A 27,464-nucleotide genomic window follows, 5' to 3' on the forward strand; every position below is an offset into this window, starting at 1 on the left:
GGTAGGACTCGCTGACACGTCATCGGTTCCCATTTGCGCAGATCGATACTCATGCTGTTGATCACCGGATTGTCTGGTCCAGACTCAACTGTTTACAGATCTCCAGCCTAAAGAATTCTTTACTTGCAGCCAATGTGTTAATAATGGACAATGAACGTTTCAAGAATCGCTAGTCAGCTTCTGAGATATTGTCACAAGTATATTCACTGACCATGAGCCCAAAAAAGACTAAAAAAATTTGTATGATTGTAAACAAATTCTGGTAAAATGTTCCTACATGTACATTGTATTCAGAGGACATATTTGATATGTGCTCTTACTGTCTTGTAAAAAAGAACAACACAATTTATTCATGTCAATTTTGTTTTAATCCACTTTAGTCAGTATTTCAAAAGCATCAAGTGTTGTCAGCTGTAAATCAGTCCAGTGAGTATTTAATTTGTAACATGTCTCTTCACACCAACAAATGAAATATGGACATTTCCAATGGTTTGTGCATCGACTACCAGTGCTGTTCGTTGGTACAGATACTTACATTATTACCTACATATCTACATGCCTAGATGTTCCTACTCTAACTGGTAAGATTTGTTGACTGCCAAGATGACAGACATCTTTCAAATAAAGTGGCAATAAACATATTCCAGCAATATTTTGACGGGGACACTAGAAATAGGCTTCACATAGTCTATTTATGTGGGGAATCAAACCTTCGTCTTCAGCGTGACGAACTACTGCTTTAACCACCTGGCTACCCCACGGTTCTAAACCGATAACAGGGGCAATTCTAAGGTTTAGGGCTCATATTGCATAAGGATGCATGTACCCATGAACTTCAGTTGGAGCAACTAGATCTCACTGATTCCTAGGGCTTAAACAAGACCTCAAATGTGTGAGAATAACATCATGTTGTTACACTGCCAATAAGCAGAAAAAAACACAAAAATAAACACATTTAAGAAAAAGAACAACAGATTATGTCCAAATTTAATTCTTTAATTTGCCATTTGGATAAAAAATGACAAATAATGACTAACCTCAAGAACAGACCTTTCTAACTGTCAACATATGATTAAATCGAGATAACAAACTCAAATGACCTAAACTAATCTTTGTTATCTGAAGATGCCACCTGGCCTGCCCTTTGTTTCTTGTTGCTACAAACACGTATTCTAACTTGCTGCTGAGGCCTTAGTTTGCACTCAAGGCCATAGCATCTGATATAGCTTTATTCACACAGGTTGGTCTGATGCATTGCACTCAGCAATATCCCAGCCGCTGTCTGTAAAGAAATCCAGACCTGACAAACTTTGAGTCGTCCAGATGGTGCAGTTTCAATTAGCCTGCATAATCACCGGATGTCAATTCTTTGAACATGCACTATTGACGTTTTTTCACCAAGTTCTTATTTCAAATCTTCCATTGTCCAGTACTCGACTAGACTAAGCTATGTGCCAAGTTTAGATAAGGGATAATGAATGGTTTTAGAGTTCTGCTCCAGAAGAAAGGACTTCCATCAACTTCAGTTCAAGTCAAACTTGTTCCCATGGAAATGTCAAAAATACAATGTTGAATTCCAAAACTACCAAAAGGCACCAATACACCAGCAGAGCTATCTATGTGCCTAGTTTGGTAAAGAAATATTCAACGGCTTTAAAGTTCTGCTCTGGAAAAGATAAATGTATATGGATGGAGGGACAGAGCACATTTTAATACCCTCCATAAAATCTGTAACAGGGGTAAAACAGTACCAAAAAACTTAGTCTGCAATGAAATGAAGTGAGTGTGAGTTGCTGCTTTCAGAAATATTGACAGGCAGATGCTTATACCATTAATAGCAGGCTACCCCAACCCCTCTACAATGCAATGATCACCCTTGTTGGAAATTATGAAACTTCATGACTGTGTGGTAGTAGTTACATAAAAACGATAATAAACAAGTCATTGAGAGGTGACATATCGCCACATATACCTTTCTTTTGATGCATTACCATTGGATACCTTCACTTCAGTGAGTAAAGTGACTATTGTTTCATACCAGATTGAAATCAGGGTAGAACCTTCAACAATAACACAGCAGGGGACACCAGAAACAGGCGGTACCCATGTTGGGAATTGAACCTGGGTCTTCAGTGTGACCAGCAAACACATTTACAACTAGGCTACCCAAAGTCCCACGACAGTGAGGAAGGAAATAATCCTCCACATGTTTCAGTCTCTGAAATGACTAAAAAGCACCAGTTAACCAACAGACTAGGCTGCAATACAAGTGTCACATATTTAACTGTTATGGAGGTATGCTCTAGAAATTCATTTTCTATATTGCGATCCAACTCGTCATCATGGAAACAAATTAATTGAAAAAAATATACAAATGAATAAATAAGTAAAAAATATTTTGAACAAGAGTCATCAGAAGATGACATATCCCCCCGGCCCCCACATCTTTGGAAGGACAAATCATCTGACAGTTACTTGATGTTTTCTTAGATGAAGTGTGAATCATTTCCGTGGAAGTCATGAATATTATAAGTGCCATATATCTGTAAACAGCAAAAGGCACCACTTCAAGATCTGTCTCATATATCTGCCAAGATCTGTTGAAAGATATTGAATGGTTTTCAAGTTGTGGTCTGGAAACGAAGTCTATCCCTCCATTTTGAGACTAAGTCAGAATTGTTTCCACGCAAACCAGGAAAAATAAAAATGCCAAAACATTCTAAATAACAAAAGACACAACTTTGTGGTCTGCCTCAAATATCTGCCAAGTTCTACTGTAAGGTATTGAATAATTTTGGAGTTGTGCTCAGGAAACAAAACCCATCCCTCCAAAGTCCGAATCGTTTCCATGAAAACTGAGAAACTATGAAATCACAAAAACCTGTAAATAGCAAAAGGCATCATTGAAGCATCTGATTGGGATATCTATTAAGTTTTGCAGAAAAATAAAGAACAGATTTTGAGATCTGCACCGGAAACGAAGCCCATCCCTCCATTTAGAGACTATGTCCGAAATGTTTCCATCGAAACCGAGAAAATAATATATCACAAAAACCTGTAAGTACCAAAAGGCACCACTTTAGATTCTGACTGATGTATGTAACAAGTTTTGCAGGAAAATATTGAACGGTTCTTGAGTTCTGCTCCGGAAACGAAGCCCATCCCTCCGTTTTGAGACAAAGTCCAAAATATTTTGCATGGAAACCGAGAAAATAATAAGTCACAAAAACCTGTAAACAGCAAAAGGCAGCACTTTAGGTTCTGATTGATATATCTACCAAGTTTTGCTCAAAAATATTGAACGGTTTTTGAGTTCTGATCCAGAAACGAAGCCCATCCCACCATTAGGCTAACACCAAAATGTTCCATGGAAAAACAAAAAAAATAAAAATGCCAAAACTCCGTACACAGCAAAAGGCACAACTATAGGTTGAGATTATTATATTTGTCACGTTTGTCTAAAAATATTAAACGGTTTCTGAGTTATGCTCCGGAAACGAAATGATTACGGACGGACGGACAAGGCGTCGACTATATCCCCGGCATGAAAAGACGAGGCGTCGACTATATCCCCTGCATTTCATGCCGGGGGGATGAAAATGAAATCACACATCATCACAAGGTTGACCTGTACAGCAAGTTTCAAAACCAAATATTCATCAAATCTCTGAAGGGCATTTATAAGTGGAAAGTATGAGAAAAGACAGATTTATGGATGTCAACCTCTTTATTGTGGAAAACACAACGTACCTAAAGGAGCAAGCATTCACTTCGAAACGATGTGTTTTCCACAATAAAGAAGTTGACATCTATAAATCTGGTTTTTCTCAAGTATTCATCAGTTTATTACTTCTGTTCTGTAAATGAAAAACAGATGGATACAACTCTGGGATCATCTCACATACACTAATGTTACAATCGGTGGGAAGTAAGGAAAAACAGACAATCATTTGCTTTGGTCAGCTCCTATTCATATTGACAGCAATATACACCAGATTGTCCATACTTCTCAGTTCAAGAACACAAAACTTCAACATTCGTTCTTCACAAAATTAACTCAGATCTTATCAAAATATATCAACGTTCCTTTCTTGTCCATGAAAAAGTAAGTGGTCCATTGTCTATCAATGAATACTATTAAATAAACATGTCCGTTGTGATGAAAATACGTAAGTGACAAAAGCTTTGGCACTTGCTTTTGTAATATTCTGTATGAAAAAGCCATGAAATATGACCAACCTGTATTCTTGCCTGAAATGAGATTTGACTGATAGTCTGAAACACACTGTTGAAAATGTATTCAACACATGCAGTCCTCTCCATCAACTACATATTCATCCAGCATCACCAGCCAATATGGATGTCGTATTCCTTGTCACGACGACCCCTTCCACCCCCTCCACGGAAAGCCCCCCTCCCAAACCCTCCACTGAAGAAGCCATCATCATCTCCCCCTCCTCTTCTACCCCCACCAAAGCCACCCCCTCGTCCACGTCCCCCACGTCCTCCCCTGCCACTGAATCCTTCACCTTCCTGAGCCATGCGCTCTCGATGGGCCTGATATCGTTCAGCCATTTTTATCAGGTTGTCAGGGATTTCCTGGAATGAGCGAGTGAGGGAGTTTAAAGAGAATGTGAGTAATACATGTATCATGGTATGTACAATACTTTGGACCTACGAAGATTTTGGTGAGAATCGGCCTTCAGTACAGCTACAGATGCATGTTGTAAGATGCGCAGATGATGATTTTGGGTTTTCAGACTTGCCATCACAGTTGATGTGTCTCATTATATCCTACTTGCCTACACTGATGCTAATCATGTCACTGGATTGTCTGGCCCAGACTCAATTATTTACAGAAATGCATCATATATATCTGCAGTGTTTCTGAGTGTGGCACAAAACAACAAATGAACAACCAGCTGTTACTTGGAGAGGGAGACGTCGCCATCAAATGTTGACTGGGATTGGGGGAATTATTATTATTATTGTTTTTTTAAGTGGGTTTTTATCTAAAAAACAAATGTCCATTATTACTTTTGGGCTACATTAGTTCAAGTTGTTGCCATTATGTGTTTGCAAATGAAAAAATACAGTAACAGCACAATAAAACTCACTGAGACTTATGTCCATGAATTAATGATTAAGCAATACAGTTGATTCTATATTGACTCTTTATGCCAAATAGGATTAATGAACCTAATTAAAGCAGTTCGGATGATGGGCTCCACCATGCATGTTTATGTACCCTTTATTTATTCATTTCTTGATCTACTGTGAAAATAGAAGCATATGACATTTTCTGATGGTAAGAAATTGTTTCCAAAATAACTGTCCTGAATAAAAAAATACATTGCCTTGTCATCTCACCTGGTCAGCTTCTGCCATGATGTCGATGAGTTTCTGTGCCTGTCGCCAATCTCCCCTGGTGACGAATGTAATTGACGTACCCGTGTTCCTGGACAAAGATGGACAGTACGATGTAAAACAGTGTTGGTACAGATTATCAGCCATCAAATTGATAGCCTCTTAGGGCCTTTCTATGGGCCAATCAAGTCTTAAGTAGGGTTGAAACGGTACACTTTCACCATGGTACAGTACGTATTGTGGTACAAGATAAATAAATAAATAAATTTATGTTAAATAAGTTAGATAAATTAACACAATACATAAGAACTGAACAGCAAGTCATCCTTCGGGCATTGTTCATAATAGCATACATTCCAGATCTCCTGTGAGATCACAAAGGTTGACGACAGTCTTGCTGAATGATCACACCTATAAATAACACCTACTTCCAGGTCAAGTCATCGAGGGGCAATATGATGTGTATCATGTAGATAGTTTTGTTGTATTAGTATGAATGAATCCAGTTTTTAACTGACTTTATTAAAAAATGACACTGATTATTCAGTATATCGAATTGTTATTACATTTGCATAAAACTTAGAAGTCTTTCGAGCTTAATTCTAATGAGATTATCTGTTAAACATTAATTCAATAAAAAGTATGAAATCAGTGACATGTGTTAATTTTGAATATCTGCAATACTAATTTTCGAGATTCTAAGGTAGATTTACTGAGAACAAATAAGTTTTGCCATGTCATGTGACAAAGTTCTCAAAATAACATGTTCGCAGTATATCCAGTGTTCATGATCTACTTGATACTTATTCATAAAACGTATGTGGTTGTAAGAAACCAAAGAAATTAGTTTATTTATGCATGATATTATTTTTTGCATAGATTGTAAAGTCTGACGTATTCTACCAGTCGTATCAGGATAACCCAGTGGGAATTTTATACCTACAACATATAACAACTTGTCTTTAATGCAAATGATATGCTTACATAATGTACACAGCTACAAAACGTATAATAAGATTAGACAAATATTTTTATTTGCAATAACTGAAAAAGGAACCCAGGTACTGATGTCTCGCCGACTTGTTGATCTCAGCAGACCACATTCAAGGCAATTCCAAACTTACTTCCGTGAAAATGGTGTTCACCTAGGAATGCATAGACTAGGGCAAAATGATTCAATTTCTAATCATTTTAGAAAAGGTACAAAAAGGTTTTTAAAACAACAGTACTAAAACCGAAAATACCACTTATTTAATCCATTACAGTATACCCAACCGAAGGCCAAATATTGTGCTTCTACTAAAGTTTCATACCTAGTCTTAAGTGCCTATAGAAACACATGTTAAGTGTGATGTACAAGGGAAGTAATGTGTAGGTGCATGTGTGCCAGAAAAGTTTTGCTTTAAGATGATGATCAATATACAGTCAGGCTGCATAAGTCTGAACAGTCCCATTTTCAATCAAAAATGTGTTGTGAAGAAAGATGTCGCTAATTTAGTATCTCTGTCTTCAGTTCTTGGTGTGAATAACTTATGAGGCAGTCTGGGAGGTTAATATTGTCGACACATTCATTTATACCAATTGACTTTAAAATATTCCAGTGTTGAAAAACACCCTGATGCACATACTTTGTGTACATAGACTGTTCATGCAGTCTGCAGAATGTTAAACCTCCATAAATGTAAAGATAAGAAATTTAATTTTTCAAAGATCCCTTTACAAGTTACTTACCCTGCTCTGCCCGTTCTGCCGATTCTATGTACATATTCTTCAATGTTCCTCGGGAAGTCATAATTCAATACATGCCTGAAAAAGATGGTCGGTCCCAAATTAAAATAGTGATGACCCAAACATGTATCAACACAAACACATATGGGTGACAGCCTATCATCAAACTGCCTTACTGAAGCAATCAGTGAATCTGATTCAAAACCCTGAACATAGACTGTCGGTATGCACAAGAGAGACAACTCTGCAAAGAATACTGCATCAACTGAGATAGGACTCCCTCATGTCAGTTTCTCAAGCGCCTTGGCAAAGTCATTTTTTCTCAAAACCTGTAAGTGTATACAAATTCAAGGCTTTTAAAACAATATGGATGATTTTAAAGGCTTTTCACAAGGAATACTAGCACTTAAAGCTATCAAAAGCCTGTATCAACTATGTCAGATAAACAAGAAGTAAAGTATGTGAAGGCATCATCTACTCTGGCTTTTGACCTTTCTTTGAGAACACCTTTCATACCCAATCCTCCACATGGTTTTAAATCATAGATATCAGATGTAAGCAACATACGTGATGTCTTTGACATCAAGGCCCCTTGAAGCGACATCAGTAGCAATGAGAATGCGGACGGCTCCAGACTTGAAGTCACTCAGTGCAGCTTCACGGTCACACTGCTCCCTGGTGAAGAAATATCTACCTGTCTTCACATTTACACAACGTGAAGAAATAGATAGTTAATATGCTTAATGTACTAAGCAGTATTCAGTCATTACCTCTGAGGTCTTAATGTAATTAAGTCCAGTTACATGAGACAATGACTGATATCAAAAGCAATTTCCTCATCAGTCCCCTTTAGCCTTTTTGTGACCACTGAAGACCAGGGTGTGAATTGGTCTCTAGCAACCCATGTTTGTTGTAAGGGGCAGCTAATGAGATCGGGTGGTCAGGCTCCCTAACTGCATAGGTTGATGTATGATATGAATCACTAGATTGTCTGGTTCAGACTTGAAATTTGTACCACTGGTGAAACACAGGCATGGAGCTGCAATCCCAGTGATGATCATACATGTGTCAAGGTAATGACTAGTGGATTCTGGCATTCTATAGATCTCTTTGCTGCTTCTTTACAGATCAGTACTTCTCCCTTCCCCACCATATCTCAGGTATCTGAGACCTTTAGGGGGTCAGAGACATAAACTCTGGTGTCCCAACAGTATCTTGCACAAAACGTCACAAAATGTCTTTAACATATCAGGTTGTCAAGGAAGAATTAGTGCTAGCTTCTGATATATTCATATCAACCACATTACTCACCTGTCTCCATGGATACACTGACACTCCACTCCCTCCATGGCCAAGTCACTGGACAGGTCATCAGCTCTGGAAATACCATGGCATGTAGGTCAAAAGATCATGTCACAACATCAATAATGACACCATGTTACCTTGAACAAATGCTTCCCGACACCACATGTACATTTAATTTAAGAATAATGTATGATTAAAGATTATTACAACCTACCCAATAATCTTAAAATTTCTACATAAAACATGGAGAATTTCATTGAAGAGCTACGGTGGGCATTTTCACTGCCCTTCCCAATGGTGACCTGTTCTCTTGTGTTAATGCAAATACTCCCAAACCAAGATCTGTCTGACACAATAGTGAAGGCATAAGGGTGTATGCAACAAATAGAGTAACATCAAGTGACAACAGTTGTTACTATGACAACCCGTCACTTCAACCACTTTTGACAACACAAACCTTGACTTTTGCTACTGGTACTCGCAAGACTTTCTTCCCCACAAACACAAAGACTTTGTGACAAAAACAAGCAGTGATTTTAGCTACTGGTACTCACAAGACCTTCTTCCCAACAAACACGATGACTTTGTGACAAAAACAAGTAGTGATTTTAGCTGCTGGTACTCACAAGACCTTCTTCCCCACAAACATACTCAAAAGACCTTCCCCACAAACACAATGACTTTGTGACAAATACAAGAAGTGATTTTAGCTGCTGGTACTCACAAGACCTTCTTCCCCACAAACACGATGACTTTGTCCATGGGCTGAAGCTCATACGTGAGGAAGTCAAACAACTGAAAGTAAAATGTAACAATAGTACTATACAAATTACAGATATCAACTACTTTACAAGCTCATGAAGACTTCCTTTGATGGATCTATACTTATAAGTTAACACTTAGACATAAGACCTCGGTAATTGATCATGGCAATAGATAATCTGAAACAATAATGATACTAGTGTTGGGAACTGGTGAAATTTTAATAATTGATAACCGGTTAATTGCAACCGATCAATCATTGAAAATAATTACATGTAGTTGGCATAATTTATCAAATTTTAATGGTTATGCTTGTTAATACACAAAAAATAAAGAAGAAAAAAAAAAAAAGTTTTTATTTTGTCTTTTTTTCAAATTGCACACAATGCACTTGCACATGTCACATCTTTAAAGGAAAACTAGTATGTTAGGAACATAAATTTCCTATCATGAATTCGAACGAGCTTGTAGTGCTTATGAAATGTAACTGTCCAACCAACCTTGAGGTAAATATTGTTAATGAAAACAAGTGTTTCAAAAACTGTTTGTGTTTGCTTATGAGAAAACATAATAATCTGCGTGGTCATTTAGTCATTGTGACCAATCTTCGAGGATTTCACTTAATTAGATTACCACAAAATGACTGCCTTCAACATTGTCAAATTGTGAATGATCAAATAGAAAAATCAGGTAAAAACAATTATGTAGTATCTAGCTTCCATAATGTTTTACACCAGTCAGTAATACTACAGGTATTTAAAGATGTCAGACAATACCAGAAAATCAATAAGGTCCCTTGTTCATTATAAACATATACAGTTTCTTACCCGAGGCTTTTTTTCCTCATCATCCAACACTTCCACCAACTGTGTAACACTGTGGCAAGCCTACAACAAAATGAGTGAGTGAAGCTCGAGAGAGAGAGCGAGTGAGTTAAGTTTTACGCCACACTCAACAATATTCCAGCTATCTGGTGGTGGTCTGTAAATAATCGATTCTGGACCAGACATGAGCATCAATCTATGTAACTGACATGTGTCAACTACAGCTGGTATTGGTATACAACTAGTCCTGAGATTTTCTTAATTTACAGAAGCTAATGACATTTAGACTTGCCACATTTTCTAGACTTGAATGGGCTTTCTTGGATATATTTGCTTCAGGGTCTGTGTGACAAACTAGTATACAACCTACAACACGACACATCACGATACCAAACTTTTAGTTACAACGATATATTGCCAAAGTATTGTGCACTGCACGATACAAACCCCGACACAAGGCTGGCACTACGATATGTATCATGATACTAAAATCCTTAATTCTAACACCGGCTATAAAACACCTTAAGATCAAAACCAAACAAATTCTAAAGTGTTTCGTCAACTTCTGCTAGCATTGTTCAATGTTCATTCGGAAACAAGACAATTAAGTTTATACACAGACTTAGTGATAACAGTGTTGATAACATGCAAGCGCTATGTGCGAAACAGTTCTTGATGAAGGACATTCCAAGAATACTTTTTTGTGAAGTGAAAAATAGTAAGCTTATATTTTAATCATCTACCAAAAGTGTGTCGCAATTCAGGAATATTAAACATCAATGTATCGGGGCCCCTTTGAAGTATTGCATCAGGACACAGGGCAACGTAAAACTTTGCACCGATCCTCTGCATTATCAATGTGTATCAATGAATTGCCACACCACTAGTGTCATCACTAGTGACCACCTGATTCCAATAGTCATCACTTACAACAAGCATTGGTTACTGCAGATCAGTTCGAACCTGGATCTTCATGGGTTGCCTTGATACAACAGAAATGAAATGAAATTCTAGACATAGAAATATGTGTCGTATTTTGATAGCAATCACAGAAGACTACTACAGGGACACATGAAAACACAGTGTTCGCCACTAACATGGCAATGTCCCCCGGTGGGTCAGACCACGCTGGATTCTGCTCTCTGTTCCAAATTATGTCCAATAATTCCCACCCCACCAACGGGAACCTGTAATGGCGATAAATAGGTCGTATTTTTTTCATATTCATAGTAGATTTTGCGGGGAATCACATCCAGTCGAACTTGTCTTCCATTTTTTGACTGGCACGTGATGACATTAAAAGTAACTAGCGTCCTGCTAGTTTCTCATGCAACTAAATGTCAAGATAAAGCAATCAAGACCAGTTTCGACTCCTCTTCGTGTACAAGTATTTTCATTACAAGTACAGAGTCATAATCACTCATGCTAGTCTGTTTAAGACGTGTGCATGGACGTTCCACTAAAATACTCCACAGAACATCTGGCTTCCACAAGTCATGTGATAAAACGGGGTGAGTGAACTCAGCGCCTTCGGGGAACTGTTAGTTGCTGAGCAATGACAAGATCCCCAAACTGATGAATGCCAGAGACGTCCTTTGTGGTTATGTCTCGTAGGTAGTGGTTGGCAAACAGTGTTTGAGTTCCAAAAGCAGCCTTCCATTATAATTGAAAGCGAGCAATTCCCATGTAGCGCTAGTGTAGAGGCCAAGGCTCTGACTTCATGTGGGTTAGAGGCTCGCGGAGGTTCCAAACCTGTTGCTTTAAAAGGCTCTCAATATATTAGCTCTGATCCACACTGAGATAGTGTTGTGGGATATTTCTGTAAGTGTCTCAGTAGATGTAGAGATAAACAGGTGCTTGAAACTTTGCCTTCTAGACTTGGTATTTGCGATGTTTATCTTCTATGCTCTGACTGGACATAATGATAAATCTTGAGTATCATGGTGTCCAGGGATTGAAGATAGTGCCGGTATGTGGAATTGTCTATCTGGTTGACCTGGTAGTTGATTTTTCGCAATAAAATCCCATCGTAGACCCAGATGAGCTGTCTCCTGATGACTTGCATCAAAGCTCGTGAGGTTGAAGTCTAGAGCATGAATTTCTGACATTCATGCAGCTGTAGCCAAGGTAAGTAAAAACAGCGTCTTCTGAGTTAGCAGTTCAAATGAGGTCCAGTCAAGCGGCTCGTACACATCACTTGTGAGATGTTAGAGTACGATGTTTAGATCCCATGCTGGAGCTCTAAATCTATGTTGTTGATCTTCCAACTTGAAGGAGCGTAGCAAGGCAAATAACTTGTGTACTTTAGTCAGAGTGGTCCCCGGTTCCATGGTGACAATTGAGCTGAGAGCTGTCAAGTATGAAGATAATGTAGAATCTTTCAGACCTCTGGAATGTCGTAGGTGACATATATATTCTGCTATCTGCACATATGTTTCATCGCCGTGAAGGCTTTCTTTTTCGTACGTCTCAAACCGCTTCCACTTGTCATCATAAAGGGTGCGAGTGGATTTCCATAAGGCATAAGGCTGTGTTTTAAACAGATTTTGATACGTTCCACACGATAAATCGGAATGCAGATGGGTTGCTGTGTGCCAGTTTCGTGTGGGGATGGACAAGAAGATTTTCCCAATCTGGTAGTTGTAGTGATGGTTGTTCTAACTCCTCTAAGAGTGTTGGAAACCAATGGCTCGTTAGCAAGTAAGGCATGACCAAAGTCGGTTGTAGCCTCTTGGTCTGTTTTATTTTCTCGATGACTTTTGGTAGCAGAACTGGTAGGGGAAACGTGAATGCGTTTTAGTCCTTCCCATGTGATGCTGAAAACGTCTGTTGCCCAGGCTAATGGATCTGGTACCAGTGATACAAAGTCTGTAGTCTGTTTGTGGAACCTTGTTGCAAACAAGTTTAATGTGGTGATCAAAACGTCTGGCTGATTAATTATAACACCTCTTGAAGCTGTATCCACTCTGTTGGTGATGGACAAAGAGGACGAGATAAGGCGTATGCCATGATTTTGCAGACTCCTGGTATGTGACATGCTTTCATTTGGAGATTCAGACTGTCAACCATGTCAAAAAGTTGAAACAACAGGTGTAGTAGAGATGGCGATCTCATTGACCCTTGCTTGTTTGAGTTGAGTTGTCTGTGTGGATCATCAGTAGCTTGTCTCTCAGTGTTGCCGACCAGTGATGGATAGCATGAATCAGCACTTTCATTTCCAACTGGTTGATGGGACGAGTTCGATCCTCCATCTTCCAGATTCCTGCTGCAACTTGTTGTTTAGATGGGCACCTCATCCTTGGAGAGAGGTGTCGACATAGAGATGGTTGTTGAATGCCGACTGTAACATATAAGTTCTTGTGCAGACTTTTGACTGGCGAGTTCCCCATAGCGGGTGTGGTTTCAAGTTGTCTAGCAAGTAAACCAGTCAAGGCGTGAAACCGTGACTAAGGAATCACTGTCATAGACATAGTTGTAGGCGTCTACTGGTTATATCCTGAGTAGATGTGAGCAGACTGAGTAGACGGTGACACTGTCGTTATGGTAGCGGAGAGAGTAGAACGTGTTCTGACATCTACTTGAACTCTGACCCACCGATTCTAGGACAGCGGTGTATTTCCATGCAGTGATGAATCAAATCACATTCCATCCGAGCTGAGTTAGTACCTGATAATGAAGTCCAACTGTAGACTGAGTTCACTTCTCTCATAAAGAACTTGCATGCCGTGAAGATACATCATTCTTCATTTCCAGATCGTCAATACCATTCATTATGAGCATGTTGACATTTGCCGGAAGTCTATTTATAGCTGGCTGCCTGTCCGATCAGGAGGTGTCATTTATTGCTGCAATCCTCGTGATAGGCCACGTTGAGTCTGCTGTTAGAAGACCTCTATGCTGCTTGACGAATCAAATGACGCTGTATACTGTTAATCTAGTGTGTAATCGTTATCTTTCCAGCATTGAAAGTCACCGACAACTTCCTGATACTGGAACAATAACACCACATTCTGTGCAGGGCGCTGTCTCTCAAAGACCAATCAGATTGCAGATGTGACGTCACTGGCTTTCTTGGGTGGGTGTTGTCTCTCGGGACCAATAAGATTGTAGACATGACGTCACCAGTGTAGCAGACAACTGATCATCGTGAAATCTTGTTCAAACGGTGATATCCTTGCTTGCATTTAGGCATTTGGGTTTGTCCGCAACCATGCTGTTTGGCGAGCATGTGTCTAGATGAGTAAAAAGCGCCAAAAAACTTTGGCCGCTTGAAGCTGACATAGACAAATTGTCTTCCAGGTAGATGTGTCGGGCAATAAGGAGAGAGTGAAGTGTCATGGCGGTCAGCTGACCATGTGCTGGGAAGGGAGGTAATACATGTGTGAGTGTGAGTTTTACGTCCGCTTCTTTTAGCAGGGAACTTTAAGGGATTTCAGGTGTTCCACTACCTTCGCCAGGAAGAGGAGAGTAAGCAATTAAGCATGAGTCCGGATAAGGAAAAATTAATGAAGCTAAGACACATTAACCACAGACAACTGGACGGAGGAATGAAAGTCAAAGCACCACAAGACAAGCACACTGGACTTTCATTTGGAGGAGTTAACACTGCAAGTGCCCTTTGTAATACAAAGAGATGCAAAATTAGCACAAAGTAAGTAACGGGACAGCATACTCAACATGTAAATATGGATTATGTTAAATTTTCAAACCCTTATGAACAAGTAAGGTTATCGAACACTGATTCCATTTGATGGATTAAGAGACTTACAGCCAGATCAAGAGTCCCAACAAAGATGTTGATAGGGTTAGACATGTACATATCTGCAAGGCGCTGAACTTCTTGTGGCCAGGTGGCGCTGCGAACAGAAGCAACATTCCCATTGATTTCTTCCCATCAATATCACAGATATTTACATAATGCCTGTCTCAGGACTGATGTTTTGCATGAAGAGATCGTTCCATAACTAGCAGGTCAAGTCACCAAGTGTAAGTGAGGATGAGTTTGAATGATGTTCCCACATTATCACTAAGAGGAACACCAGAGATGGGCTTCACACATTGTACCCATGTGTGGAATCAAACTTGGGTCTTCAGCATGATGGGTGGACACTTTAACTATTAGACTACCCCACCGTCCAACTGACATCATAAAAAGTAGCAAACACTCCATATTATACTGATGTTAGCTTGTCTATCACTCATGAATACATATGAACTGGAATGGTGAAGGGATATTTATGGAAGACTTCATTCTTCATTTTGTTTTTGTGCACATATTTTAGCCTTCATACTCAAAAAAATGTTTGTAAAATAAATCCAGTTTTAAATATTTTTTGGCAGTTCCTCTGGCAAATCATACTTCCAATTTGGAGGATTCTTTGATCAAATTTCAAAGTGTTCTAATCAGAGTATTGTTAAACCTGTGACAGTAAATGTGCTTGTTATGATTATGTTTTGCTGGGGGAATAAAAAAGTTTCTTCTCAATTTTCAAACGTTTGGTGTCAGCAGATTCAACAAGCCAATTAAGCCATGGCCAGGTTCCACTGAGATGGAAAACAATGATATTTTGGACGAGGCTTAGAAAACTTCTTGTGGGCATTATTACCTTGTCATTACCGTCTGTCTGTCTCGTCGGATGTCCAACAAAATCTTTCGGATCTCAGGTTCAAATCCCATGTCCAGCATCCTGTCTGCTTCATCCAGAACCTGCGATAAACAGAAACATGGTAAAACTGGGTATGCACTGGTTTGTTTTGCACACAACAGTCAAGGTTTACATTTTGTCAGAGGAACTATTGTTGCTTGTATGCATGTAATATCAAATTTATTTACAAAACTTCAAGCATACTTGTGAGCAATAATAGAAATTGCCGAACTTACAAAGACATGCAGCTGATCTTTACCTCTATTCATGTATGATTAGACCACATAAATAGGATAAATCACTGAAGCAATTAGGAATGACTTAACATTTACACTTAACATGACAATATTTTGTATCTGTATTGTGTTAGCAATAGCACAGGTCATTATCCATGTGGGTACAAGTCGAGAATATGTCAGTTGTTTGGCAAAGCTAGGATTTTCAACTGACCAGATATGTGACAGACTTCACGTCTATGATGCCGTTCATGATGAGATCATTGAGTCGTCCTGGTGTGGCTACAATGATCTCCACACCTTTTGTGACCACACTGATCTGATTTCTTCGGTTCCCACCACCATACACGACCACACTGGAACAATGAATGACAACAATTCATCAGACTGGGATGTAACTTATGGGAACCACTCCTGCAGCAGGAACACCCTTGTACTAACAACACCAGGCTAAATACAGGTGTACCACAGGAAATTAAAAGACTCATAACGCAGGGGGTCAACCATGGAAACCGTGATTCATATTACTGCGAGGAATGACTGTACATGGTCGATGGCTGAAGACATATGGGAGATATATAAGCATGTAAACATTCACCTGCGTATACCCCTGTAGTTGATCTTTTTCACCTCCACCTCAATCTGTTGGGCCAGTTCTCGGGTTGGAGACAACACCAACACATTGGGACCACCACGCTGATCCCTTGGCCTGTGGAGTAGGCAGAGGGAGTGAATCAAGAGTGTTCATTCATTAATGCAGTCAGGAAATTTAACGTCATATCGTGTGCAGAAGGTTGGATGTTGGGGTTTTTTTTCATCTATTGTGTAATGCTACACTCAGCTACACTACAATGAACTGAATTTATCAAAATGTGTCAGCAAAATGGTGAAAGAAAGTCTAAAATGATCTAGGTCATAGATATTTACTACCCTGGTGACCTAGGAACATAACCAGGGAAAAGAGAATTCAAAACAATGATCATAGGTTCATAGCTCCAACCTGGCAATACAAATGACGCAGAGGTACTCTAAAAGAGTTAGAAGGAGTTCTGGCAAATTTCTTAGAAGATTCAGACCTGTCAATTTGTCTGTACAATTTCTCCAAAATCTGAGTCAAAACAAAATTCCAGGCTTCAACCACTATCTTTGTTGACACTGGTAAGCTCAGTTGTAACGATGACTGGCTTATGTGAGAATGCAGAACCAGCAAAGGATGGTAATAAAATATTTGTTTCAAGCCATTGCTCTGAATCCAGGGTATAGTGGAGATTTATCGGAAAGTATACTCTGGAGATATCAAGAAAGACATCACACTGGTATTATGATAATATTTTCCTTGTCAATGTAGCTATTCATAATTGACAAAATCAAACATTACAATTATCCAGTTACAAGATTCACAACTCACACAGGCTGGTTGTCAATGTGGATTAAAGCAGGAAGAAGAAAAGCCAAGGTTTTCCCAGTACCTGTCTGAATAGAAACAGTGGGCACTAAAAGTCAACTTAAAGAACGACTGAAAACGAGATACTTCCAGATAACAGATCAACAGGCTGGAATAATACTACATTAAATCATGTCCTCAAGACTTTGAAAAAGAAAATCCAACAACCATAAGAGTGAGTGAGTGAGTTTAGTTTTATGTCGCGCTCAGCAGTATTCCAGCTATATGATGGCGGTCTGTAAATAATTGAGTCTGGACCAGACATTAAAGTGATCAACAACATGAGCATCGGTCTGCGCAATTGGGATACGATTACATGCGCCAACCAACTCAGCAAGCCAACAACCAATCTCGTTAGTCGCCTCTTACAACAAGCTTAGTTGCCTTTTATGGCACACATGGGTTACTGAAGGCCTATTCTACCCCGGGACCTTCTCGAATCACAATCAAAAGAGATCAGAACTGGAAATCTACCTGTGCTATTCCAATAAGATCTTGTCCTTGTAACAGAATGGGCCAAGCTTGTTTCTGTAGAGAAAGAAAACATGATAGCTAAAGAGTGAGTATGGTTTTACATGGCTTTGAGCAATATTGCAGCAGGGGACACTAGCAATGACCTTAACACATTCCACCCATGCGGGGAACTGAACCCTGGTTTTCGGCATAATGAGAGAAACCTTAATCAATAGCTGAAGAATTTCTGCAGGTGGGACCAGACACAAAAAGTGAATGTGTTTCTGAAAGCTGTACACATAAATGTTCCAGCAATACTGTGACAGTCTGAACAAACTTGAGTTGGGATCAGACAATCAGGTGATTAATATTGTGAGTCATATACTGACCTGTATTGGTGATGGCTCAACAAACTTCTGTTTGTAGATCTGATCTAGAATCTCAGCTGTAAATAAATAGAAGTGTTACCTAAACTAGCTTGTGTAACTTCAAATAAATACTTAACACACTGTTTACATGACAAATCATAATTCAGTTCTTAGTAGTTACAAGAACACTGATTCATTTTAAGTGAACGTGTATGAAAAATTGATTTCAGCCAGCCTCTTGAGAGCTGGAACTGGGGAACTACACTATTGAATAAACTGGTTTCCTTGGTTGGTTGGTTTCCTAGGTGGGTGGCTGGGTGGCTGGGTGGCTGGATGGGGTGAGTGAGTGAGTGAGTGAGTGAGTGAGTGAGTGAGTGAGTGGGTGGGTTTTGAGTGAGTGAGCAAGTGAAAAATATTCCCACATCATCACGTTGATACACACTAGCCCTGATCTTCACCCACTGTATCCTTGTGGTGAATCTAACCCAGGGCTTTGTCATGATGAATGACTGCTTTCATGAGACAATAGTTTCTTACGATAATGCTGGAAGGCTTCTTCAAAGGTCCTCACAGGATTTGGCACCCGTTTCTCCCCACCTTCAACAATGATGTTGTTGTTCTTCTTCCTGTTGATAACAGTACAGTTCCATTATAGGCCTTAAACATGAGTGCTTAACATCTGTACAATTCTATACAAGCAGGTCAATACAGACAGGCCAATGGAATACAGGTGGGCCAAGGTAATACAGGCAGGGCAAGTCAACACAGAGAGATCAAGGCAATACAGGTGGGCAAAGACAGTAGAGGTGGATCATGGCATTACAGGTGGGCCAAGGCAATACCAATGGGTCAAAGCAATACCAGTGGGTCAAGTCAACACAGGCAGTCCAAGGCAATACCAATGGGTCAAAGCAATACAAGTGGGTCAAGTCAACACAGGCAGTCCAAGGCAATACCGATGGGTCAAAGCAATACCAGTGGGTCAAGTCAATACACGCAGTCCAAGGCAATACCAATGGGTCAAAGCAATACCAGTAGGTCAAGTCAGCACAGGCAGTCCAAGGCAATACCAATGGGTCAAAGCAATACAAGTGGGTCAAGTTAATACAGGCAGTCCAAGGCAATACCAATGGGTCAAAGCAATACTAGTGGGTCAAGTCAATACAGGCAGTCCATGGCCAAGGCAATACCGATGGGTCAAAGCAATACAGGTGGGCCAAGGTAATACAGGCAGGTCAAGGCAATACAGACTGGTCAAGGTAATACAACTGGGTCAAGGCAATACAGGTAGGCCAGGACAATACAGATGGTTCAAGGCAATACAAGAAGGTAGGTGGGTCAAGGCAACAGAGGTTTGGTCAAGGCAATAGAGCCAGGTCAAGTGATTACAGGCAGGCCAAGGCAATACAAGTGGGCCAAGGTAACACAGGCAGGTCAAGGCAATACAGACTGGCCAAGGCAATACAACTGGGTCAAGGCAATACAGGTAGGCCAAGACAATACAGATGGTTCAAGGCAATACAAGAAGGTAGGTGGGTCAAGGCAACAGAGGTTTGGTCAAGGCAATAGAGCCAGGTCAAGTGATTACAGGCAGGCCAAGGCAATACAGGCGAGTCAAGGCAATATAGGTGTGCCATGGCAATACAGAGAGGTCAGGGAAATACAGGCGGGTTAAGGCAAAACAGGCAGGTCAAGGCAATACAGTTGAATTAAAGAATTCCCCACTCATCGAAGTTTGACAAATTCGAAGTCATGTCAACCAAAAGCCAGGACTTCACAAAAAGGAAACTGTTGGAAACCACTGAAATCCGCCGCCACAAACCTTTGATCAACAGAGACCAAGGATACTACATACCATCGGCCTATGAAGAACTAATCAAACCATTGACTATCTAAGTACTGTGTCTGTTTGATGTTACTACTTAATCCCACTCGTCATCGGCTTCATCACTAGTGCTCTTTGTTGTCTTAATCCCCTACTGGCCTCCTCCAAATATGTACCACTTGTTTACTCTATCACATGCTGTTGTTAATATTAATTCGCTGTTTGTCACAACATACCATGTGTATAAGCTTCTCACTATTTGGTTGTATTCACCTTTAGCTTGAAAACATGGTAAGAAACTACACCGAAACGTTGCTCAACGTAAAAAAAAAAAGTTGTAATCCATAAAGCTGTATGCTATATTTTTGATTCACCAACTACTAGAATGGCCATTAAACAAGCTGCTACAGGTGGGTTAAGTTGTTATAGATAAGTTATGCCAAAAGAGAAGACCTAGACAGTACATTTACGCCCATCCAATACAATCATGTTAATGTAATCAAACCAGTACAGGAATGGACAGGTAAATAAAGTATGGTCAATCAGACTCGGACACGGAAGGCAAATAGAAGATAGCCAAGCTAAAAATAATAATGAAATAATCAAAATATTCCTAACGCATCTTTTGCAAACTAGATATAATTCTCAATGCAAAAACCTGATCATTACTAGCCAGGCTAACACAAGCTGCCTTTTAGGCACCAGAAGGTTAGCATTCAGGAGACACCAGAAATGAGCTTCACTGAAGGTGGAGAAAAGAATGATTTTTTCCATGACAAGCAAACAGTTTTATCCACTAGGTTACCCAATCACCCACCAAATACAAGAAGGCCAAGCTGATATACTGAGGCAGAGTACCAAGGACTTTTTAGACTTGCTTCGTTTCAGGCAATAATCCAACTGTACAATGGCAACATGTAAAGAATCAAGTCGCCAACAACCAATGATTAGTTTCATGAACAATGATCAAAGCCATCAGTTCAAGATGACATACAATCAAACAAGTCACGACAGTGACCCATAGGAACATAGTTTCCTGTCAAATGGCTACCTTTTCACCTTTGCAACTATGGTCAAGACACACAATAACATAACACAATGGACTATAAAGAGGTGATGATACCGAAAATTCATGATACGATATATATATCGTAATATCTTGGAACAATTTGATATACATCACGATATACTATCTTTAGTTATTTTCTTTCGAAACGCATATTTTGATATCAAGTAAAAGCGTACATTTTGGCATAACCGTCACTTTCTAGGGACAATTAGCGATTTTGAGGTCAATGATATGGATCATAATACGAAACAAGAGTCATCAGAAGATGACACATCCCCCCGGCCCCCACATATTTGAAAGGACAAATCATCGGACAGTTACTTATTGTGTTTTTAGACCAAGTCTGAATTGTTCTCATGGAATTCATGAAAAATATATATGCCATATATCTGTAATAAGAAAAAGTTACCATTTCAAGAATTCTCTCATATATCTGCCAAGATCTTTTGAAAGATATGAAATAGTTTTTGACTTGTGCTCCAGAAACGAAGTAAAAAAATAATACATCATAAAAACCTGTAAATAGCAAAAGGCACCACTCTGCTACCAAGTAACACTGATAGATATTAAAAAGTTTTTGAGTTCTGCTCCGGAAACAGAACACACCTCTCACCTTTGAGAGTAAGTCCGAAACGTTTCCATGGAAACCAATAAAATAATATATCACAAAAACCTGTAAGTAGCAAAAGGCACCACTTTTGGTTCCGACTGATATATCTACCAAGTTTTGAAGAAAAATATTGAACGGTTTTTGAGTTCTGCTCCAGAAACGAAGCCCATCCCTCCATTTTGAGACTAAGTCCGAAACGTTTCCAATGAAACGGAGAAAATAATAAATCACAAAAACCTGTCAATACCAAAAGGCACCACGATAGGTTCAGACTGATATATATATATATATACCAAGTTTTGCAGAAAAAACATTGAATGGTTTTTGAGTTCTGCTCCAGAAACGAAGCTTAACCCTCCATTTTAAGACTATGTCCGAAATGTTTCCATGGAAACTGAGAAAATAATAAATCACAAAAACTTATACAAACCTGTAGAGGTTATGAATTCTTTGAAGAATGTCCTCCTTGGGGTACATATAAGCATTTTTATGTCCATTAAAAATGCCTACGACAGTTGTAACTATTTTGATAATAAAATATTTACAAAACAAAAAACTTGTTTTTGTCTTGTGGGACCACCTTTACAGGGCCCCCCAGGCCACCTACAGCCAAGAGCAGGTAACTCTGGCCGTCTACCTCGCACCTCACTTTTCATGCTGAACGTATCAGACAGAATGAGGGGAGGCAGGTGGCCGTACCCCAAGGAGGACATTCTTCAAAGAATTCATAACCTCTACAGGTTTGTATAATTCTTTTTTAGAAGAAGTCCTCCTTGGGGTACATATAAGCATTAAACAGACTCCCGAAGAGAAGCAATTGGGAGTGGTATTCTGTCTGACAGCAACAGTCCATTCGATCGAAGTGCAAATCTACAATCACACGGAAATAGAAAAGGCACCGACCTGGTCACCTGACCGCTGATGTCAATCAAGGCTTGGGCGTGACAAAGCTGAGGACCCGCTTGTCAAAGCTTACATGCCCATTGGCTAGAATTTGGGAAATCCCAATTGACAAACCCCGCCCACCCAAATCCAAGTTTGGAGACCTGGACGTACGGGACACTCGCCAAACTGAACCTTGTCCATACCGCACTAGCAAGCTAAGCAGGGAAATGGAAAGGAAAGTAAGGCACCTAAGAAACCATCACCAAATATCACCGCCGATAAAATGGGAATGGATAGTTACCCAACACCGAGTGTAAACAGATATAGTTATCTAACAAAGCTTAATCAGCTTGAGCAGAACTATTCTGTCTACTGCAGGGAACTGACTGACCGAACCGAGCACACTCTCGTGAGTGTCTGTTCAGTTGGTAATGACGGTTCTGACGTGGCCACTGCTCTCACTGAGTGAGCTGACAACCCCTTTTTGGGGAGATAAGCCTTTATGTATATAGACCTTGCAGCATGCCGATACAATCCATCGGGATGCCGTCTGTGTATCAGTCAGATAGCCAGCCATTCCGCCACCACAACAGCAAAATAGCTGTTTCTCCGTACGGAGCAAGGCTATTCTCTTAAAATAACTTTAAGAGGTTTCATAACATCTAATACACGAACCTTACGGTATGTATTATCAGACGACGCAGGCAGCATGCACCCAGTTAGATCGATAGGCGCGGTCATTCGAAGCGAATGATCGAATTTTTTGGACGGTATGAATCCGGTAAGCGAATGCTAACCCGATCCTTATGGAACATAGTAAGATCCGGGTCTGAAAACATGACGTGTAAGTCGCTAACACGTCTACCAGACGTAACCGCCACTAAAAAGGCGTTTTCCAACTTAACAGTTGTAACGACGGGTTGGCCAAGTCATAGACGAGAGGAGTGGGTAACCATTCCAATACTCGAGACAAATTTCATGACCGGACGCAGTCTGTCCACGCCTGCAAGAAAACGCTGTACCCTGGGGTATTGTCCCAACAAGGCACCCTCAACGGGTATGTGGAAGGCTGAAATAGCCATGGAGTAGCCTCGAATCGTAGAAGCGGCTAAGCCAGATTCTCAACGAGACGGTAAGAACTCAACTACAGTTGAAGAAAAGGGATCGAGAATACCTCCATTTCCACACCAGCGCGCATAACAGGCTCATCTATCCTCACACTGTACATTCGTGGAATCCCCCCACGAAGCCAGAATTGTGTCTGCAACTGATGCAGGAATTCCGCTCTTTTGGAGACGATTCCGGACAGTGGCCAGGCCACCCACTGAATCCTGGGATTGGGGTGAGGCTGGCCGTCCTGGGATAGTAGGTTCGGTCGCCGCAGTAATAGTACCGGCGGCTACACTAGCGACCTGAGTATTACCGGAAACCAGCTTTGAGACGGCCACAGAGGTGCGAGAAGCACTAGTAGCCGCGCTGGTTGGGTGGCAAGCTGAGACAGAACTTTGGAAATCAGGGGAATTGGCGTAAACGCCGACAACACCCTGTCCGTCCAGTCCCGCTGGAAGGCGTCGGCGGCAATCGCTCTCGGATCAGGAATCCGCGAACAAAAACCCCGGAATCTAGTTCGTCACTCCAGAGGCAAACAGATCCACCAAGTTGACCCAGACAACTGGGAGATAATCCCGAATATCTCCCATTGAGCAACCACTCATGGGAAGCCAGAACACGTCGTGAGAGCGCATCTGCACGCACGTTGTCGACCCCTGGGAGATACACAGGCATAACCCGTATGCTGAACTGATCGCACCATAGTAGAAACTGCCACGCTTCCTGAAGGAGCGACGGAGACACAGTGCCACCTTGCTTCAGAATGTAGGACAACGCCGTCTGGTTGTCCATCTCTAGACAAACCACTCGGCTTCGAACCTGATCCACGAAGCGTTCGAACACCAACGTCACAGCTCTCAACTCTAACACATAGATGTGCAAGGTCGCCTCTTGGTCGGACAATAGTCCCGACATCGCGAGTTCGCCCAGGACGCATCCGTCTGAACTGTGAGCGACGGTACCGGGGTCATCAGAGGTAAACCTTTGAATAGATTCCCGGTATCTGTCCACCACCGCAAGTGACGTATCAACCACTGGGGAATAGCCAGATTCTTCTCGTAGCTCTCCGAGTGGGACCACTGTTGTGCTAACGCCTGCTGAATGGAACGCATTCTCTGACGTGCACGCAACTGAAGCCACGTTCATGCTGAGGCAATAAGGGACTGAAGGAACCTTAACACTATGCCCTGTACCTTGAAAATGCGCTCTTGGGACAGAGAAACCACCCCTCGGGTTGTCTCGAACCTCGCCCCTAAGAAAACCAGATCCTGCGTCGGCACCAGTTGATTTTTAAGATAGATAACCCAACCTAGCCTGGTGAGAATATCCATCACCTACTGTGTGGATTCTCGACTTCGGTGTTGGGAGAGCGCTCTGAGGATCCAGTCGTCCAGGTACGGGAAACAAAAGTTGCCCTGCGCCCTGGCGACCTGAACTGGTACTAGCATGAGTTTGGTGAACACCCTTGGCGCCGTGGAGATGCCAAAGGGGAGCACACGAAACTGATAACAAACCCCGTCGAAGGAAAACCGAAGGTATTTCCTGAACTCGGGATGCATCGGTACATGGAGGTATGCGTCTTTGAGGTCGATTGACATAAGCCAATCCCCTGCCTCTACAGACGAGATCACTAACCTCAGTGTCTCCATCTTGAAAGACGGCACCTCTATCAAGTTGTTCAAACCCTTGAGATTTAGAATGGGTCTGAACCCTCCGTTCTTTTTGGTTACCAGGAAATAAGTGGAGTAAAACCCCATAGTCTCCTGTCCTGATGGAACCATCTCTATAGCTGCCTTGTCCAGTAAAGACTGAATTTCGGCACGGAGGATTGCCACCTTTTCCGGCGACTTCGGCACCGGAGTGCAGCGAATCCCGGCAAAAGGAGTAAGCTCTCGCTTCCACTGTGGCGTGTGGCCATCCCTGAGTAATAACGGGAGGCGACCACCCACAGGAATTTCGGGTAGAAGGCAAAGTGTCCCGGCCGACGGCAGAGATTGCTGCGTGCAACGGGACAACTGAGGGCTCCGGAGGTACTCCCTTCACCCCTGTCCTTGCTCTTCCGTGCCTGTAGTGGAGCAGTCCACTCCGGCGCATCCTTAGACTGAGTCGCAGGATAGCTTGAGCTGAGGACCGAAGGCCGCGCGCGAGAGGTGGAGGGTTGTTCAAGAAAGGACTTTGAGTCCTTGAATTGACTAACGGCCTCCGCGGCCTCACTAACTCCCGTCAAACAGGGTCAAGCCCAGCCGGAAAGGCAGAGACAGCAGTGCCTGCTGTGTAGCCGGTGAATACCTGGCAACAGCCATAACATACGAAGGCCCATCACAGCACACATCATCTGACTCGTGGAAGAACGCATTGAGTCGCGCGTCAAATGTGAATGCACCTCCGTAAGTTGCCGCTCTAACGTGGACGAGGAAAAATCCTCGTCCCCGTCCTCCTGTGACACCAGCTGCCTCTGCAGGACAGAGAGGTAGGCTGAGTGCACCGCAACCTTAAGTTGCTGCACGGCGTTCCGATATTGCTCCTCAAAGGAGCGGAAACCGAGCGCAACACCTGGTTTGATGAGGTAAAAAGCGGCAAGCGGCGACCCTGACAAGCCGACGCCTGGCAGTGGCCAGACGACCCCCCAAGCGCGATCGAGGCGTACACGCACTCGTCGACAACGGAAGGGTCAAACAGCGCATCCTCCCCCATCAAGTAGCCGGTCAAGCTCCGGGAGATCGAACCGCGAACGGCTACCCTACAGGAGCGGATTAATTACCTCACTGAGGAGTGAAGGTAAAATAGGCAATTGAGCCTCAGCCACCCTACACGGAGCAAACGCTTCCCCAAGAAGACGAAACTCCGCGGGATCGGGGGCGTCCGCAGGGACGACCACCTGCGGCACAGCCCCTTGGTCTCGGCTACCCTGCACGGAGTAAACACTTCCCAGGAAGACGAAACTCCGTGGAATCGGGTTAGTGCTACCGCGATCCATTCGCGTACCTGCCCCGGGGACGAACCGAGCGAAAAGCTCTGAATCGGCCTCCGTCGGTTCGCCGTCAAATAAAGAAGGCGTAGAGACATCGTGAGATCGACCGCCGAAGTAGGGACCCTGATGCACTGAGCAGAACCGATGCAGGCGGCAAAGCCGGTGCTCGAACCGCCAGTTTGGTTGCCGGTAACCCCGACGCACAAGGGACCCGTCAACAAGGACAACAGACCCAGAGGAGCCGAGTTGTCGGAGTCGACCTACCTCTGGCTCACAGAAAAACCAGGGTGCTGAGACCCCATGGGGTCGGCTGCCGAAGCAGGGACACCCGATGCACTGAGCGGAACCGAGGCAGGTGGCAAAGCCGGAGCTCGAGAACCACCAGTTAGGTTGCCGGTGACCAACGGTACGAGACCCGATGGACCGGCGCCGGCAAGTGGAATTGCACCCGAGCCGGTGCTCGGTGCAAAACCCCTAGAGCCAGCGGGGAAAACGACACCAGAGCCGTAGCTTGGATCTGACATTCCCACAGGGCCAGCACCCGTGCCTCAGCCTAGACCCAAGACTTGGGTGCACCCCGAAACTGTAACAATCAGAACCAACTAATGGTAACTGATGTACAGAAAACATACGCAATTGAATACACAATATGCAAAATATAAACGCACGGGCGATAATAAATTGCCAAAATACATTAACCCAGCTAAACAACAAAGTATAAGCGGATAAATGCAATAACAAGTGTGCACACACAAGTGCGTAATGCAATGAAAAAGACTAAAAGTCTTAAAAATCAACCTACCCATTTTGACTGAAACAAGAACAAATGGGTTAAGACATCTTAGCATGTAAAACATACTAG

The 27,464-nt window shown here is 41.9% G+C and overlaps 1 protein-coding gene across 1 annotated transcript in view; it reads right to left on the reverse strand.

Moving 5' to 3' along the window:
- Nucleotides 1-359: 359 nt before the first annotated feature.
- LOC137273887 (probable ATP-dependent RNA helicase DDX43) overlaps nucleotides 360-27,464 on the reverse strand; it is a 35,340-nt gene continuing 8,235 nt past the window's right edge. Inside the window, exons 11-25 of the mRNA XM_067806786.1 lie at nucleotides 18,670-18,758; nucleotides 18,154-18,209; nucleotides 17,786-17,839; nucleotides 17,276-17,340; nucleotides 16,466-16,576; nucleotides 16,082-16,223; nucleotides 15,593-15,693; nucleotides 14,755-14,842; nucleotides 9,990-10,049; nucleotides 9,125-9,195; nucleotides 8,407-8,472; nucleotides 7,663-7,770; nucleotides 7,099-7,173; nucleotides 5,371-5,458; nucleotides 360-4,599 (exon numbers count right to left, since the gene is read on the reverse strand). Coding sequence (XP_067662887.1) covers nucleotides 4,345-4,599; nucleotides 5,371-5,458; nucleotides 7,099-7,173; nucleotides 7,663-7,770; nucleotides 8,407-8,472; nucleotides 9,125-9,195; nucleotides 9,990-10,049; nucleotides 14,755-14,842; nucleotides 15,593-15,693; nucleotides 16,082-16,223; nucleotides 16,466-16,576; nucleotides 17,276-17,340; nucleotides 17,786-17,839; nucleotides 18,154-18,209; nucleotides 18,670-18,758 — 1,429 coding nt within the window. The 3' untranslated portion in view covers nucleotides 360-4,344. The remainder of the gene's footprint in view (nucleotides 4,600-5,370; nucleotides 5,459-7,098; nucleotides 7,174-7,662; nucleotides 7,771-8,406; nucleotides 8,473-9,124; nucleotides 9,196-9,989; nucleotides 10,050-14,754; nucleotides 14,843-15,592; nucleotides 15,694-16,081; nucleotides 16,224-16,465; nucleotides 16,577-17,275; nucleotides 17,341-17,785; nucleotides 17,840-18,153; nucleotides 18,210-18,669; nucleotides 18,759-27,464) is intronic.

The sequence above is a fragment of the Haliotis asinina genome, chromosome 2, assembly GCF_037392515.1.
Source record: "Haliotis asinina isolate JCU_RB_2024 chromosome 2, JCU_Hal_asi_v2, whole genome shotgun sequence".
NCBI lineage: Eukaryota > Metazoa > Mollusca > Gastropoda > Lepetellida > Haliotidae > Haliotis > Haliotis asinina.